The 17500-nt window shown below is 43.9% G+C and overlaps 1 protein-coding gene across 1 annotated transcript in view; it reads right to left on the reverse strand.

Annotated features, from left to right (window-relative positions):
* The window catches only part of LOC143280878 (solute carrier organic anion transporter family member 4A1-like), a 74917-nt gene that overhangs the window by 26936 nt on the left and 30481 nt on the right, over window positions 1-17500 (reverse strand). The window contains exon 5 of the mRNA XM_076585624.1: window positions 1-130. This exon is cut by the window's left edge and continues 73 nt beyond it. Within this exon, the coding sequence (XP_076441739.1) occupies window positions 1-130 (130 nt within the window). The remainder of the gene's footprint in view (window positions 131-17500) is intronic.

The raw sequence follows: 17500 nt of genomic DNA on the forward strand, positions 1-17500 counted from the left end.
GCCCCCTCCCCCCACCACCCGGGGCCGGTGGGAGCGGCCGCCGTAGAAGCTGACGAAGAGGACGAAGGAGATGGCGCCGATGTCTCCCGAGCTGGAGATGAGGCCCGCCTCTCTGCTGCTCAGCTCGAACCTGCACTCCCACACACAGCGACAGGATATGTACGTAGCAGCATAAGCAGTCGTCGTAGTAGTAATAGTAGCAGCAGCAGTAGTAGTAGCAGCAGCCTCAGCAGTAAAAGTAGTAGTAGTAGCAGTCGTAGTCGTCGTCGTAGTAGTAGCAGTAGTAGTAGCAGCAACAGCAGTAGTACAAGCAGCAGCACCACCACCACCAGTAGTAGTAGTAGTAGTAGTAGCAGTCGTCGTAGTAGTAGTAGCAGCATAAGTAGTAGTAGCAGTAGCAGTCTTCGTCGTAGCAGCAACAGCAGCAGCAGTAGTAGTAGTAGTAGCAGCATCAGCAGTAGTAGTCGTAGTAGCAGCAGCAGTAGTATTAGTAGTAGCAGCATCAGAAGTAGTAGTAGTAGTAGCAGCAGCAGCAGCAGCAGTAGTAGTAGCAGCATCAGCAGTAGAGTAGAAGCAGTCGTCGTCATCGGTGTAGTAGTAGTAGTAGTAGTAGTAGTCGCAGCAGCAGCAGTAGTAGTAGCAGCAGCAGCAGGAGTAGTAGTAGTAGCAGTCGTCGTCGTCATCGCCGTAGTCGCAGCAGCAGCAGCAGTAGTAGTAGTAGTAGTTGTTGTAGTTGGGCTTCGAGGTGTGATGTGTGTCTTTTTTTAATGTTCTGTTCTGTTCTGTGCAGGACCTGTGTTTGTTTAAAGAAACTTTGAGTCGGGTTTGAGCTGTGATGAGTTTGAGTTTACTGGGTTGTTCTGTGGACTCCTGAATACGCGTGGTTGGTGTGTGTGTGTGTGTGTGTGTGTGTGTGTGTGTGTGTGTGCGTGCGTGCGTGTGCGTGTGTGTGTGTGCGTGCGTGCGTGCGTGCGTGCGTGCGTGCGCGTGTGTGTGTGTGTATGATGTTGCAGTTGGTTGCTTTTGGTTGCATAGTGCAGTCCTGTACTGCTTTCAACAAAAGTTTCGTCCATACGCTCGAAGGCTGAACGCTCTTTACATTCGAACAAGCACAGCACCCTGTCAATCGGCAGCACTTAATGATCACTGTTTGACTGGTTTGAATGGTATCGACTGGAAACATCAAACACATTAATTTTTAGAAACAGTACATAACCAAACTTTGGTCCAAAGTCTCTCCTTTCCCACAGACAGAGAGAACCCTAACATCTTTGCCCCCACACACACACACACACTCTCGCCCTACTTCCTTACGTGTTAAATTATCAAAGTGATGCGTGACAGTAAGAAAGCCACATAATTTTTCTTCTTCTTCTTCTTCTGTTTCTCCTTTAGCTAAAATTAGGGGTGGGGGGGTGGGGGGGGGGGGGTGTCCACAAGTCTGCAAAGGGCACGTCTTCTGAGGCTACTACGGAAAACAATGGAGAAAATAAATCCACGGTGCGTGTTTCGTACGGAGATATGGAACACAATTAAATGGCTTGCCATTTTCTTTCTTCTTCTTTGTCTGTTTATCTCATCTCGGAGGAAGTTTCTGGGTTTGCCCCCCCCCCCCCCCCCCTCCCTTCCTCCCAACCACCAGCCCTGTCCCTCCTCCCCCCCCTCCCCCCCTCTGTTCATTTTAGCTGCCTGCGTGGCAAGCTGATGGAGGGAACTGTAAACAGTCCCGGATTGTTTAGGGGGGGCGAAAGTTCCTGCCTTTGTTAGTTTATCGTCGTCCCTTTTTTGGGGTGGGTGGGGGGAGGGGGGGGGGGCACTGTGTCTGTGGGGTGATAACGTGATGCCATTGCTGCTGCTGGTTGTTGGTTCTCTGGCACCACGCTTTCCGTGTCCCAGGAATGAGAGCCCAGAAAGACTGAGTGAGTGAAAGAGTGAGTGAGTGAAAGAGAAATTGAGTCAGTATGTGAATTAAGTTAAACACGCACACACACGCGCGCGCGCGCGCGCACGCACGCACGCACACACACACACATACACACACGGTCACATCTCTCTCTCTCTTTCTCTCTAACACACACAAACACACACACACACACACACACATATATATATATATATATATATATACATATACATACATGTAGTTGTGTAATTTAATATCTGATGAAGGCATGGAAAAGAACAACGAGAGAAAGAGAGACAGACAGACAGAGAGAGACAGCTAGAAAGACAGACATCAGTTTGATTCTAACAAATGGAAGTGATATTTTTTTGCAACATACACCGCCAAACATTTTCCCACCGACACAAAACCCAGAGTGAAGAATAAGTCGAATCTTGAAAGGAGTACCTAAACTTGTTCTCCGGGCTTCATGATGAGATGCTACCGACTTCAGGGGTGTTGCTGTTATCAGTGTTACACATTCTACACCAGGTCTTTGCGGTATTTTTGGTCGTCACTGATACAACAGATCTGGTCTCGGTGGTATCTATTTATCACCGATACGCATTCTCAGCCACAGGTACAGTAGTTGGGGGGTATTATAACATTCCCAGTATTAGAGATCTGTACAATATGCTCTCATGTTTCCCGTTCTTATCGTTTTCCGTCTGTTTATGGGGAAGATTTTTCAGTTTCGTTCCACATTACCGTCCATCCATCCATTCATCTCTATCTCTCTCAGTGCTCTTGTAATTTTGTGTTGAATATGTACAGTCTGTAATTGTAAATGAGGTGATCGTATTTCTTTTTTCAATATACTGTTACAGCATTTATCTCATATCCCTCTCTTTATCTCTGTGTGTGTGTGTAGACTTAAGGTTCCACACTTTTGTCAAAAGAGAAAGATTTCAGTTATATTCCTCGTTTAGACAACTGCATGACGTTCCAAAAATATCTAAATAGTCAGAAACCCTGTTTTAAGGAAACAATTAATAAGAATAAGACTCGGTGTGTCCCAGCTGAAACCACATCATTTGAGATAGTCCAAGAACAGAGAAAATGTTAAAGGTCCATTTTGTCCTGGAACAGATGAAACTGAATTACATTTTATCTTGGCGTGTGCCCAGTATAAACCCATACATGAATTGTACATTCCAGAAAAAAAAAAATGTCCATCCAAACGCGTTCAAATTAACTTTGCTTCTTTCCGATTCAAGATTAAGTTTTACGACTCGCTTCATTTCTGTCTAAAGCGTTTGCTCACAGAAAGCAATTGCTGATTCTGATGTGAATGAATCGATCTGTACTGTACGTTCCATGAACTGCTCCATGAACCCCTCTTTTGGGTTCAAGCAAACATGCATGTTTCATGCTTGATAACTTGTGTTTCATATTGTCTATACAATTGTCCCTGCACTCCCTACCCCCACTCCCCGACCCACCCCCCTGACAAGGGCAAACTGGCCTAGTCATTAAAATGTTCGAGTTCGAGTTCGAGTGTGTGTGTGTGTGTGTGTGTGTGTGTTCCAAAGACAGACGCTGACGCCAGTTTACTGAACAGGCCACAGCTCCCTTCAATGGGAGTTCACACTCCACAAATTATGACGAACGACATGAAAAATGAAAAATAAACCCAGCAAAATCAAGATTCAATTATAAGAAGCTCTATTTAAAAAAATTATTTAAAAAAATCAGAGCTAGGATTTCCAGTTTGACAATACTCTGTAAACACCTAGCTGTTAAGTTATCATCCTCTTGACACGCTTTTTTTTAAAGTACATTTTCAAATGCGTTACGACTACAAAATACACACAGTTTTACACCTCTTGTTTTTTGTGGGTTTTTTTAAATAACGGTGTCTGTGCACATTAATCTGTGACACTGCCATTATAAACTGAGCGAGTGCCATTACGTTGCGACATGATCCATAAGCAATCCACAAAGGAGGAGGAGGAATTTTGTTTAATGTTCCGTCACATATATCGATGATTGAAGACATTTTGTTAAAGTATTTATGAATACATCTGAGTATTATCGGTTAGAAGGGGTGGGAGATGTAGATGAATGGAGGGTTGGGAGAAACTGGGCAAATGAGGGTAAAAATGTGGGTGAAATTTGGAAGAAAAAACTACAACAACAACAAAACAACTCTAAATACAGTTACAGGAAATTACTTAAAGGACTTCGTAAAAGAGAAGTCGTTAAACTGACAAGCGAAACAACTGATAATGAATGCAAAAAGTCAAAAACATCAACGTTCTCAGTCACTTGTGAAGACACACTTTCGTGTACAAAAGGCTTCATCAAACTACAGTGAAAAATTATATGCTCAATTGTCAGGTTACTAAAGCATATGCACTTGACATTAGAACAATACTTGGTCCGTAATGAATTTGATAATAGTCTGAGAGCTAAACTCAGAATTGGTCTGCGAATCGGACCAAAGTCTGAGAGAGTCAACTGACGAGGTTTTAGACTTGAATTCAAGCACCTATAAAAGTCTCTTTCTAGTATATTGCTTATTTCCTTGTATGACAATGGGCAATATACTTTTATACTATCTATATGATTTTTTGCTCCCCTTTTTGCTGCCCTGTCTGCTTGGTCATTATAACGGAATCCAGTGTTGGATGGTATCCAACAAAAATCAACATCTGTACCCTTCACAAATAGGGAGTGCAATAAATACCTAATTTCAAACAATAAATCTTCTCTTTGATTATTCTCAAAATGGAGCAAACTTTTTAAGACAGATTGAGAATCAACACAAAATAGGATATTACTTACTATGATTGGTATATCAACAAGATGATTTAAAGCCATAAGGATGGCCACCAATTCAGCTGTAAAAATTGAATGTCCCTTACCTAAATAATATGATTTTTCTGTTTTTAGGTCAGGAATGACAAAAGCAGATCCTGCACTGCTATCATCCTGGACCGAGCCATCAGTGTAAACTTTTAAATGATAATCAAAATTTTCTTCTGATTCAATTCTGACAGATGCTGCTATTATATGTGGAGATTCTCCTTTTGTTGTGTCAGAAGCACATATGTTGACGTTTGCTTTTGTTAACTCCAAGGGAGGGACAGGTAGCACCAGAACACGAGGTGCCATATCATGTAAATCAATGTCTGAAGAATTTAAAATATCGGACACATATGTGCGAATGGTTTGTAGATTTGAATTATTTTGTGCATTGTTTTGAAAATCAATATCAGACCTAATGTTTAATTCCTCAAAATCATCCACTGCTGTACATCTCACAATGTATTTAGCAGAACTTAATTTTCTGATTTCATCTAGTGGTAGAATACCCGCAAGCTTATAGGCTTCTGAGGTCTTAGTATGCACAGGTACCCCTAAAGCCAGTTTCACAGCTTTACTGTCAATTATTCGCAGTCCACATATTTTCCTCTTCAATGACAGGTCTTGTACTCTTGATGCAATGAAACCATAGCATAGTTTTCTGATGGCCAAGCCATACATAACAAAGACAGCTGTCTCCAACATGCCAGAGACAAAGGGAGTGAGACAGGGAGAGAGAGAGACAGAGAGACAGAGGGGGAGAGAGAGACACGGAGGGGGAGGGAGGGAGGGAGGGAAAGACAGAGAGGGAGGGAGGGAAAGACATCGACACACACACACACACACACACACACACACACACGGGGGAGAGGGAGGAAGACAGACAGAGAGAAACAGACACACACACACACAGAAAGAGAAAGAGAGGGAAAGGGGGCGGGGGGTGGGGGGGGGGAGAAAACAAGAGACAGGCAGAGAGAGAGAGACAGACAGACAGACAGACAGACAGACAGACAGAAAGAGAGAGAGAATGTGTGTGTGCCAAGGGTGGTTTAGGATGGCATGAACCGTGGGGCCAATAACTGGTACAGACGAAGTCACTGGCCTATCCACACCTCTTGTGGCTGCCAAGCCAATCAGTAGCCAATGTTGTCTGGCTGCCAACCCCAATCAGCACCAATCTGCCACCCAACACAGTGCCATTAAAGATGCATTGAGAGTCTTGGAGCTGGCTGATGCAACAGTCTGGAACAGCCTTTCGGTGTGGACATCGTTGAGAAAACCAATACCGATGCTTTGAAATTCAAGCCGACAGAACACTGCGTCTTTAGAAGTTCTAGAAGAATCGTGAACACGGTCATTGAATCAGTGACTGTGTGTATTATCGAGCGGGATTACTATGTCATATATTACCGTAGGGAAACAGAAGCGGTATCCATGTTTCTTATGTAATCAGACCGCCACCGTGTTACTTTATCAGAGATGACTCGATTCACACAACAGACACGTCACTTCTAATTCTGAAGGCAGGCAAAGTTGTTGTTTTTTGTGTGTTTGTTTGTTTGTTTTTGTTTTAACCAACGCGCGCAAAACAGTTTTTGTCCTGCTCCATCCAGCAAGTAATCGTTCTATCCTCCTACAGTTTTCATAGTTCTCCTAACATCTTTCAAAACATTAACAAATCTTAGCTGAATGAATCATGCTTGGGCTAGGCTATAAAATGCTCGCTGGTTTTCATACAGAAACGTGTATCTTCGAATAAGCCACTGTTCATAATATTTTCCTTTTCTTCTTAGAAAGTCTTCTTCTTCTTCTTCTTCTTTCCGTTACACGACCAACATCGACTGCCGATGACTCTGTCGTGGTTCATGCATGCTGAGTATTTTCGTGTCTCCATAACCCACTGAACACTGACATGGGTTACAGGATCTTTAACGTGCGTATTTGATCTTCTGCGTGCGTATACACACGAAGGGAGTTCAGGCACTAGCAGGTTTGCACATAATATGTTGACCTGGGAGATCGGAAAAATCTCCACCCTTTACCCACCAGGCACCGTCACCGTGATTCGAACCCGGGACCCTCAGATTGAAAGTCCAACGCTTAAACCACTTGGCTATTGCGCCCGTCTAAGTCTGCTGCATTTAAGGGTTCATCTTATCTTATCAGTAACCATCAATTGTATTCTGACTTGTGGGGAAAAGGAGGTGGTTTACGAAGTATCAACAATAAGTTGTGCCACTTGAAAATGAAACCGAATCCAAAGGGCTGATGGTATGATGGTGACCCACCATGTACACACTTATCCGACACATTAGCATCACTTCGTTCGCAAGTGAAGGAAATTTCAAATTCTATGTTCATCTGAATCAACGTGATGGGAGTACTTCTGCATATGTTTTGCTCGTTTATGTGTAATAGCATTTATTTTTTGTGTGGCACTTTGAATGAATGTGTGGTTGAGATTGCGTGTGTGTGTTGTTCCTTGTGATGCTAGGGGAAGCAATTGCGTGTTGTTCCTTGTGATGCTAGGGGAAGGAATTGCGTGTTTCGTATGAATATGATTTTATTGTGATCATCGTTCCTCAGTGTCAGTGAGTACAGTTCTGGATAGCTCAGCTGATCCCGTCACAGCAGTTGAAAGCCAGAGCGTGAGAATCACCTGGACCGGACGGGTCCTAGTGTTTCAATCTTTTGACTGTTGTAACACTGATGAGAGGTTCGCGCATTGTTACGCACTGTCGTTATTGTCACCCGTTGAATCTGAAGAGATCCGAACAGAGAACCTCTGTGAAACGACCTTGTGTGAGGTGTTCATTCCCTTTTCCTCCCCCTCTCTTGTTCTTCCTTACCCTCTTGTGGAAAACGCTGTATCGAAGATAGAACCCACCCCAACAACTACAACATATGTCCCTCATTAGGTTTCTGATTTGTCTTTCCATAGTATAAACTTCAGAAGAGGACACGATCTTACTTGACCAACAACAACAAAAATTCCGGCCTCTCCATGGGCCCTCTTTAAAAACTAAACTACTTAATTCAATATAAAAAAAAGAATAAATAAAGGAATCCACATAACACGTGGCTGCATCCTCTCTCCTTTCTCGCTCTAAATTTAGTCATGAAAAATACTTAAGCAGCGACCTTTTATGGCTTCATGACTTAATGAGCCCATTAATTACGACTGCCGCGGTCCATTATGCAGATAATTGTATTCCGTGATTCCTCTTCGCAATGGTCTCGTATGATTGAATCATGCATGCATCCTTTCCGTCCAACTATCTTTCTTTCTCTATGTCCCCTCCCCCCCCCCCTCCACACCCCCTTTCTGTTTATCATGGATGATGACAGCAAGCCAAGCTGAACTTGGCAGGCAGCCACACACACACACACACACACACACACACACACACACACACACACACACACACACACACGTGAAGGACAGCTTCAAACTGCTTATGATCATCATAACACAGACTGCACGATTAAAACACATGATTAAAGCACGTTTCTGTCGTACTAATGGCCCTCCAGCTCACAAACATGTAATCTGTAAAAATAAAAACATGTCTGAGAGAGTAATTCTCCCCCCCCTCTCTCTCTCTCTCTCTCTCTTCTGTCTTCGTGTGACATTCTCACTGAGGAACCTGTTCTCTTGGATTGCAGCATCCACTACATTTATTTCTCTTCCATATAATACCTCTCTCCTCCTATTTGCGTCTGTCCCTCTTCAAACACTCCTCTCCATGACCCCCACTCCCAACACACACACACACACACTCGCATACACAACATGTGTATGTGTGCGTGTGCGTGCGTGCGTGCGTGTGTGTGTGTGTGTGTGTGTGTGTGTGTGTGTGTGATATTTGTTTTTGTTTCTTTACATCTATATGCTACACAAAAGTGGAAAGACGTAAAATTGAAGACTGCTACACACGCACACACACACATACGCGCGCGCGCGCGCGCACGCACACACACACACACACATACTCATAAGCCGCGCTCGTGCGCTCATTTAAGAAGTGCGTGAATGCAATGAGTTGGTGATAAACATCAGCAAATTACTTCGAAACATATGCACACACGCACTCACGCACATACCCACACATACATGCATGCGCGCGCGCACGCACATAAGCACACACACACACACACACACACACACACACAAACACGCAACTCGCTGGAAAAAAAAAAGACATGCGCACTTTCCAGACAGAACATACCCGTCTTCTTGTTTGGACAGACCTCCAATTAGTAAATGTATAACGCTTCCATCCAAAGAGATTAACTGCCTTCAGATAAATAGCAGAAATATCTATCTGCTAAAAAGCTGCGATGATTTCTTGTGCACGTTTACAACCACCCAGTATCCCAACGGATGAAACATTTTTATAAGAGTTTGGATCGGGATACAGAAGAAGAGGCGACGAAACAATATCGTCCAGTTATCTTTCAAAACAAAAACTCTTTGTTCTTGCTGTCAGAAAATGCTGAGCAAAAATGTCAAGTGGTTGTGTTTGAGAGAGAGAGATTCAAGATTCAAGATGGTTTATTCAATTAAGGCCATAGCCCCATATGAATGGGGGGTAATAACAGTTTTACATGTGTCATTGCAACTGGTAATATAAACAATACAACGTCATTCACAACAAACTATCAGTGAACCTAAGAAATGAGTGTCTCTCTTAATCGCAGTGCTTTATAAAAATACATAGCAAAACTACGTATGGTGTTTTCATTGTTAGATGCCATTAATGAACATAACCGAAACAAGCATGGATTTATATAATATTTTGGGGGAATAAATTGGATTCGTAAGTCAGTCAACACAGGGCATTTTAAAACAAAGTGAACTTCATCCTCTCTTGATTTTTTGCACAATGGGCACAATTGTTCAGAATCACATGTTGCTTTGTAACGATATCTGAATTATGGAATAGAAATTTGAGAGAGAGAGAGAGAGAGAGAGAGAGAGAGAGAGAGAGAGAGAGAGAGAGAGAGAGAGAGAGAGAGAAGTTGTGGTTGTAGGTGACTGACAGATATACTCCACATGGAGAAGGAGAAAAGAGTTGGGTGGTTACATCCGCAAACATTGATATCATATATATATATATATATATATATATATATATATAGAGAGAGAGAGAGAGAGAGAGAGAGAGAGAGAGAGAGAGAGAGATAGGTGTTTAATTTTGCCCCGTTGATAGTGTGCATGCGACATGGAAATTCATGGATTTCTAAAACCGTCAAACGAAAAACGAATAAGTAAAATAAAAATAAAAGTAAGATAAAATAAAAAGCTTGTCTGCGGCGTTCAGTCAATCAGTGAAGATGACTGAAACTGTTCCAGGTTTTTCACGAATTCGCCACTTAAAAAAAAGAAGAAAAAAAAAAAGAAAGAAAAGAAAAAAAAGGGACATATTACAAGCCGACAGAGCCTCATTTTCTGAAAGGATCTCGAGCATCCTATGGATCACAGTGGCGGGCATTGTGAACGGTCTCAAGAACAGATGAGCACAGATGGGCATTGTGTGAAGAAGATTTCAACTTGCCCTTTACCCATCAATTAGGAAGCCGTACTCCCTCTCTCTCTCTCTCTCTCTCTCAGAAGATTAGTGTATATCAGTCCGTGTATACATGCGTGCGTAAGCTGGTGCGTGCGTGCGTGTTTGTGTGTGTGTGTGTGTGTGTGTGTGTGTGTGTGTGTGTTATATTCCATGCTATTTTTTTTTTTATGTTTCGTGATTAACTCTTGTTGTTGTAGTTGTTGTTGTTACCGTCTACACCGAGTGTCCGTACCGATTTTCTTTTTTCTTTCACTTTTTTTCTTTCTTTTTTTTGTTTTCCTTTTTCATCTTTTGTGCATGTGAGTGGGTGTGTGTGTTTGTGTGTGAGGGAGGGCATGGTGTAAAGAAGCTTCCAGCTTATCCAGTTACCCTCAATAAAACATTTGTTGTTCAAAAACATTTGTTCTCTTATGCATACACTCCTAATCGTGCACGTGCACGCATATACTGATTCGATGATTAAGTTTTGCTTTTTTCTTAATTATCGCAAACTAAATCCGCATTGGGTTTAAGATATAAGCATAATCTTGGACTTATAATTTATCACGCTCTCCCTCCGACCACAGCTGCTCCCCACCCCATCCTCCCTTTTTGACACACTTGTGAAAACAAAGTGAGTCTATGTTTTAACCCGGTGTTCGGTTGTGTGTGTGTGTGTGTGTGTGTGTGTGTGTGTGTGTGTCGTGGTAAACTTTAACATTGACATTTTCTCTGCAAATACTTTGTCAGTTGACACCAAAATTGGAATAAAAATAGGAAAAATACAGTTCTTTCCAGTCATCTTGTTTAAAACAATATTGCACCTCTGGGATGGGCACACAAAAAATTAAAAAAAAGAAGGCTAATTATATGCAAACTGCATTTACTTTTATATTTTTTGTATTCTCTAAACTTGGCACTTTGACCTCTTCTTCTGACACAACAACAAGAGGGGTCATTATTATCATTTTTTGTTCAAACAGGAACTTCTTTTGCTAAACATGGAATTTTTATTTACTTTGCAAACGTTTTGGTGCAGATAGTAAAAAAGGGAAATTACTCTGTAATTAATGCTAGGGGACTTAATTTATCACAAGTGAGTCTTGAAGGCCTTGCCTCTCTTGTTTCTTATTCTTTTTTTTTTCAAATTTAAACCCTAACAGGCAGCGAATTATTTTCAAGGCAAACATTTCTCTGCATGCGTCATAGTTGTAGAGCATGCATTTCCCCTCATGTACAGGTTTCTGAACAATTCAGGAACCCACGTTAACTCTGCCGCGTAAATTCAGCAGAATTCACAAATATCCTGACATGCTCTGTCGCTTCGTGTAGTGACTTGGCTGTATTTCCTGACTGGTTTAGCGGGATAATTAATGTCGTGACAACGTCGGTTTCCTTCTCTAGACGGCATATATATATCATAGGCGGCTACTCAAAAAAGCAATATCAATCAGCCAGGACGAATCAAATCCAGCTTTTGGGATTTTCGAGATGCTCCCCTCTGGTCGACGGTACAGAAGTATGAGGACGTAAACCAATCGCTTCGCCAACAGCTCCCCCCCACCCCCCCACCCCCAAAGCAGTCAAGACCTGTCTCTCCAACAAATCCAGGATGATAAATAGATATTGTGCAATCGAAAACTATCTACCTGAAGATCTAGTCATCAGCCCCATCCACATGTAATACGAGGTTTCTGTTCAAATGTGTGTGCATGCGTGCGTGCATGTGAGAGAGAGAGAGAGAGAGAGAGAGAGAGAGAGAGAGAGAGAGAGTGAGTGTGTGTGTGTGTGTGTGTGTGCGTGTGTGTATGCGTGCGTGCATGTGTATGTGTGTGTGTCTGTGTGTGCTTGCATGTGTGAGTATACACAAGATTTTTGTACTGATATGCACATGTGTGCATCCTAATTTCTACTGTATCTGTGTTTGCGTATGATATTCGATTTATGTTCGTACCTTGTTATTTACTAACCCCCCCCCCCAACCCCCCCACTATTCCTTGTGACCCCGGTACACTTGGTAATAAAGAACATATTCTGTTCTATTCTAATATCATACAGGTTTATGGTATTGGTACAAGGTTGTCTAATCAACATACAAGGTTGTCTAATCAACATTCTGTTTGGGTCAACACTGAACAATCATAAACGGTACGAATAAATGGACTCCCCTTCTCACCTACACGAGCCAAACAGGTCATCGCTGCATTCACTTGCGGGTACAAAGAGACAAATCACAGGTACCCTGGTAATGATAATACCCGGCCTCATGACCTCAGGCACTGTGTGACGTGCTGAACCTTTTTGCATGTCGTATCTGTTTTCTGAAAGATGATGATGATGGAAAGGGATTGACGCTTTCATCTTTAATCGGGCAACTCTATGTCAGTGTGCATGTGTGTGTGTGCGCGTACTTATATATATATATATATATATATATATATATAATTATATGTATGTGTGTGTGTGTGTGTGTGTGTGTGTGTGTGTGTGTATGTGTGTACGTGTGCGCGCGCGTGTGTGGGCATATACAAGTGCATTTGTGTGAGCTAATTTCAGGGGTGTGCATTGCGCGCTACATGCATATAATGTAAACGTAAAGTGACAGAGAAGAGGCTGATGCAGACCATATGCCTGCGGAGACTGGTATACATGTACATACAGCTACAGGACTGAGCGTGCTAAGAGAACTGCCTGCGTATCAGTGTCGGAGCAATTCAATTACCACCTGCATTGCTCTTCTGTTTGTCAGCCACTGTGTGTAGCCCTTTCAACACGCGCGTGCGCGCGCGCGGGTGTGTGTGTGTGTGTGTGTGTGCGCGCGTGCGTGCGTGCATGCGTGTGCGCGCGCGCGCATTCGTAACTGCGCGCGTTTATGTCGGCGTGTATGTGCATCTGTATGTGAATGCCTGTGTCGATATGGGGGCATGGGGCGGGATGCGGAGGCTACGTGTGGTTTATGTCAGTGTAGGCTGCATCGACCGCTTTTGCTAGAGAGGGATGACAAGCAGCTAACGAAGTGTTTTATTTTGATAACTTGCAACGAGTTCTCGTGTCGGCGGTATGAAAAAAAAAAAAGTGGGAGCAGGCAAACTGGTAGGTAGAAAGTACAGTGAAACTAAGATTATATTAGTAAGAAGGTGGCAAAGTAGAAGTGGGGTTGGTTGAACGAGTGAGTAGGGAAGCTGGCAGACTTCCAGAAATGGTACGTAGTACACATCAGGGATGGATATATATATATATATATATATATATATATATATATATATATATATATATATATAAGTGCAGTGTACACGTGCAGAAGTACTTTGTCAGATCAGCACACACACACACACACACACACACACACACACACACACACACAGGGAGAGAGACTCGGAGAGAGAGAGCGAGGTAGGGGGAAGAACAAGACAGAGCGACTCAAGACTCAGATGATTTATTCATTATTAAGACCACAGCCCCCATATGTATAAGAGAGAGAGAGAGAGAGACAGAGACAGAGACAGACAGAGGGAGAAGACACAAAGAGAGGGTAGGGGAGGAGTTTGTTATCAATAATTACAGTCAAGAGGTACTTCTTCTTCTTCTTCTTCTGAGTTCACTCGTATGCACACGAGTGGGCTTTTACGTGTATGACCGTTTTTACCCCGCCATGTAGGCAGCCATACTCCGTTTTCAGGGGTGTGCATGCTGGGTATGTTCTTGTTTCCATAACCCACCGAACGCTGACATGGATTACAGGATCTTTAACGTGCGTATTTGATCTACTGCTTGCATATACACACGAAGGGGGTTCAGGCACTAGCAGGTCTGCACATATGTTGACCTGGGAGATCGTAAAAATCCCCACCCTTTACCCACCAGGCGCCGTCACCGTGATTCGAACCCGGGACCCTCAGATTTGACAGTCCAACGCTTTAACCACTCGGCTATTGCGCCCGTCAGTCAAAAGGTACATTATCATGCAGACCAACGCAGAGATGCTGAAGAGAGGGAGAGAACATGAGGCTGACTTGCGATAACTGCGTACATAATCGGGTGGCAGGGCAAGTTAGGGGTAGTCAGTCAGACGGTCAGTTATTCAGGCAGAAAGGTATCCAGACAGGCAGTGACAGGTAGGGAGGTAGTGAAAGGCAAGAGTATGGGCAGGTACCGTATCGTATAGTAGTCAGTCCATGTACACACGCATGTGTGCCGCTGGCCGCCGTGTGTGCATGGCGTGAAATGGGAATCAGTTATTTTCAGTGGCAGAACAATTCTCTGAGTCGGTGTTACTAGAGAGTTCCGTACCAAGAGCACAAGTATACTAGTGAGTGTATGTGTGTGTGTGTGTGTGTGTGTGTGTGTGTGTGTTACTGTTGGGCAATGAGGGAGAGGGGATCTGGGGTAGGGAGATAGGGGGTTGAGACCGTTGACATGGATTGCGCGCGCGCGCGCCTCTGTGTGTGTGTGTGTGTGTGTGTGTGTGTGTGTGTGTTGTGTGTTGTGGTGAGTGTGTGTGTGGGTGGGGGAAAGGGGGCGTGCGTGCGTGCGCATTTGTGTGTGTGTGTGTGTGCGCGCGCGTGTTGTGTGTCGCCAATGTGCGCGAAGTGTGCAACATGCACGTATACATTTGTGTGCATGCATGCGTGCGTCCAGCGATGTATAGATACTAGTGCTAAATATTTTGTGAGGAAGAGGAACATCTTGAAGTGGGAGTGAAAGTGGAAGGTGGGGCGGGGGCGGGGGAAGAAAAAAATGCGGAAACAGACAGACAGGAAGAACGTAAAAATGCCTACAGGATCATGTGGAGGGTTGGGGGTGGGGGGCGGCCGGGGGCGCGGGGGAGGGCGGGACACCCCAAAACAACAGCCTATCTTTGTATAATAATGGAGGAATGTACTATCCCTTTCAGACATTTCGGAAGAGAGACACGTTATTTTACCCCCCCAAAAAATTCTGATGATAACGGTGCTGACTTCGAGAAGGCGGAAGGGAAGGGAAGGTGGATGCGTGGGTTGTTGGCCGAGAGGAGGAGTGGGGTGGGAGGTTAGGCTGGGTGGGTGGGTTGAGGACATTGGGGACATTGGGGATAAAGCCACATGTTTTACCATGGGTTTGGAGTCGGGTCGGGTCATCGGTCGCTGACGCATATAAATTTGAAATGACCCCGAATCGTTTTCAGATACTGCCGTTCATGTAAAGTTCGGGCACCGTGTAGATGTATATTCCCAACAACAACAACAACAACAAAAATCAACACTTCACAACACTTGGACCAAGAACCAGGTACGCTCACACAAAGCCACTCACTTCTCTGTGTGTGTGTGTGTGTGTGTGTGTGTGTGTGGTGTGTGTGTGTGTGTGTGTGTGTGTGTGTGTGTGTGTGTGTGTGGTGTGTGTGTGCGTGCGTGTACGCACAATTGTACAAGCGTGCAAAAGTGCGTGCACTTGTGTGTGACACAGAGAAAGATAACACAGAGAGCCGGTATCCGGCTCAGAGTGTGTTTGTCATACTCAAATAACACACACACACACACACACACACACACACATACATACACAACGTATTTCGCCAGAACACTCACTGCCCACTCCATTATATCACAGTTAACAGACATCTGTTTGCAGGCGCTGCATCCGCACTGCTTCGCACTTATGCTCAATGTCAACAACTGCGCAGACTTCACAAAGCGAGTGCGAAGATTCCGTTTTCTCAGCTTGGAATTACAGGATCTCAATTGGCGTTCAGTGGAGGACTTGTTGGACAGATCACAGCTGTTCGAACACTTATCACATCACTGACAACATTGAACAATGCAAACATCACCATTTTGTCCTGCCCTTGCCTTGAGCACTGAGTTTTTGCAAACCTTTTTTTTTAATTACTTTTTTTTTAATTCATTTTATTTTTTAATCAGGGGGGAATGGGGTGGGGGTGGGGGTCCTCCAACCTCTTTTTTCCCCCCACATCTCTCTCTTTGTGGGTCCTCCATCCTCCTACCCTCCCCCCCCCCCCCCCCCCCCCCCCCACATCTTTCCTTTTATCCGAGCACAGTTTCATATTTACCTTTCATAGCCGGCCACTTTAGCATACATACACCTTAACAAATTACTTCGTTATATTGATTCCCCCCCCCCCCCCCCCCCCCCCCTATTTGTATAGCGCAGCGATTGCACCAGTGTGTCTTGAGGGGTGCATTTTAATCATGTGTGCTCAATGACTGCATACAACTGCCAAGGTTTCTGAAGTTCTCAACTTCTACTGTTCTGCTGAATGCATTCTAAACATATGTGGAAAAGTGATTACATCTGCCTGAGTTTATTATTGCTCTTGCGTGAGGTGTTGTGTTAAATCATTTCAGCCTTTCTATCGTCCATCCTCCCCCTTCTCCCCCCCTCTCTCTTAACCTGTTCCATAACCACAAAAAAAAAGTAATTTGTCATCCGTTTCATAACAATGGACAACTGACAATCAGAAGAACATGATTAATTTTCATTGGTGTATATGTATGGTCCGTAAAAAAAAAATGAAAAGAGTTCAAGCATCGTCTTGGTCGCTGCTTTCTGACAGTCCAAATACGAGGGTCATTCAATAAATAAGGTGAATTTTTCGGTATAAGGACTTCTAATACAGATAGAAGCTTACTTCTTTTTAAATTTTTCAACGTAGTCTCCCAGCACTGTCACACACTTTTCCCATCTGTGCACAAGCTTCCGTATTCCCTCAGCGTAAAAATCTTTGGACTGATGTCTCAGCCTGTCGCTCACAACACTTTTGACTTCATTGTCACTTTCAAACTTCGTGCCTCTCGTGAACGCTTTCAAGGGACCAAACAGGTGAAAGTCTGAAGGGGCAAGGTCTGGGCTGTAAGGGGGATGAGGGAGCAGTTCCCAGCCCAGCTCGTTGATGGTCTGCACCGTTCGGGCTGCTGTGTGAGGCCTTGCATATTTGGCACCCACCGGCAGCTGACCTTCGAGTAGCCAAGGTCATCATGGACAATTTTGTGTGCTGTCCCAACAGATAAGCTCAAAGTCCTTGCAATGTCATCCACTGTCACCCTTCTGTCAGACTGAATGAGGTCATTGACTGATTCGATCACCTCAGGAGACCTCACTTCTGTAGGCCTTCCAGGCCTGTCTTCATCCTCAACACTGCTCCGTCCTTCTTTAAACAATTTAGCCCACTTGTAGACATTTTTTCGGCTGAAACATG

The sequence above is a fragment of the Babylonia areolata genome, chromosome 4, assembly GCF_041734735.1.
Source record: "Babylonia areolata isolate BAREFJ2019XMU chromosome 4, ASM4173473v1, whole genome shotgun sequence".
NCBI lineage: Eukaryota > Metazoa > Mollusca > Gastropoda > Neogastropoda > Buccinidae > Babylonia > Babylonia areolata.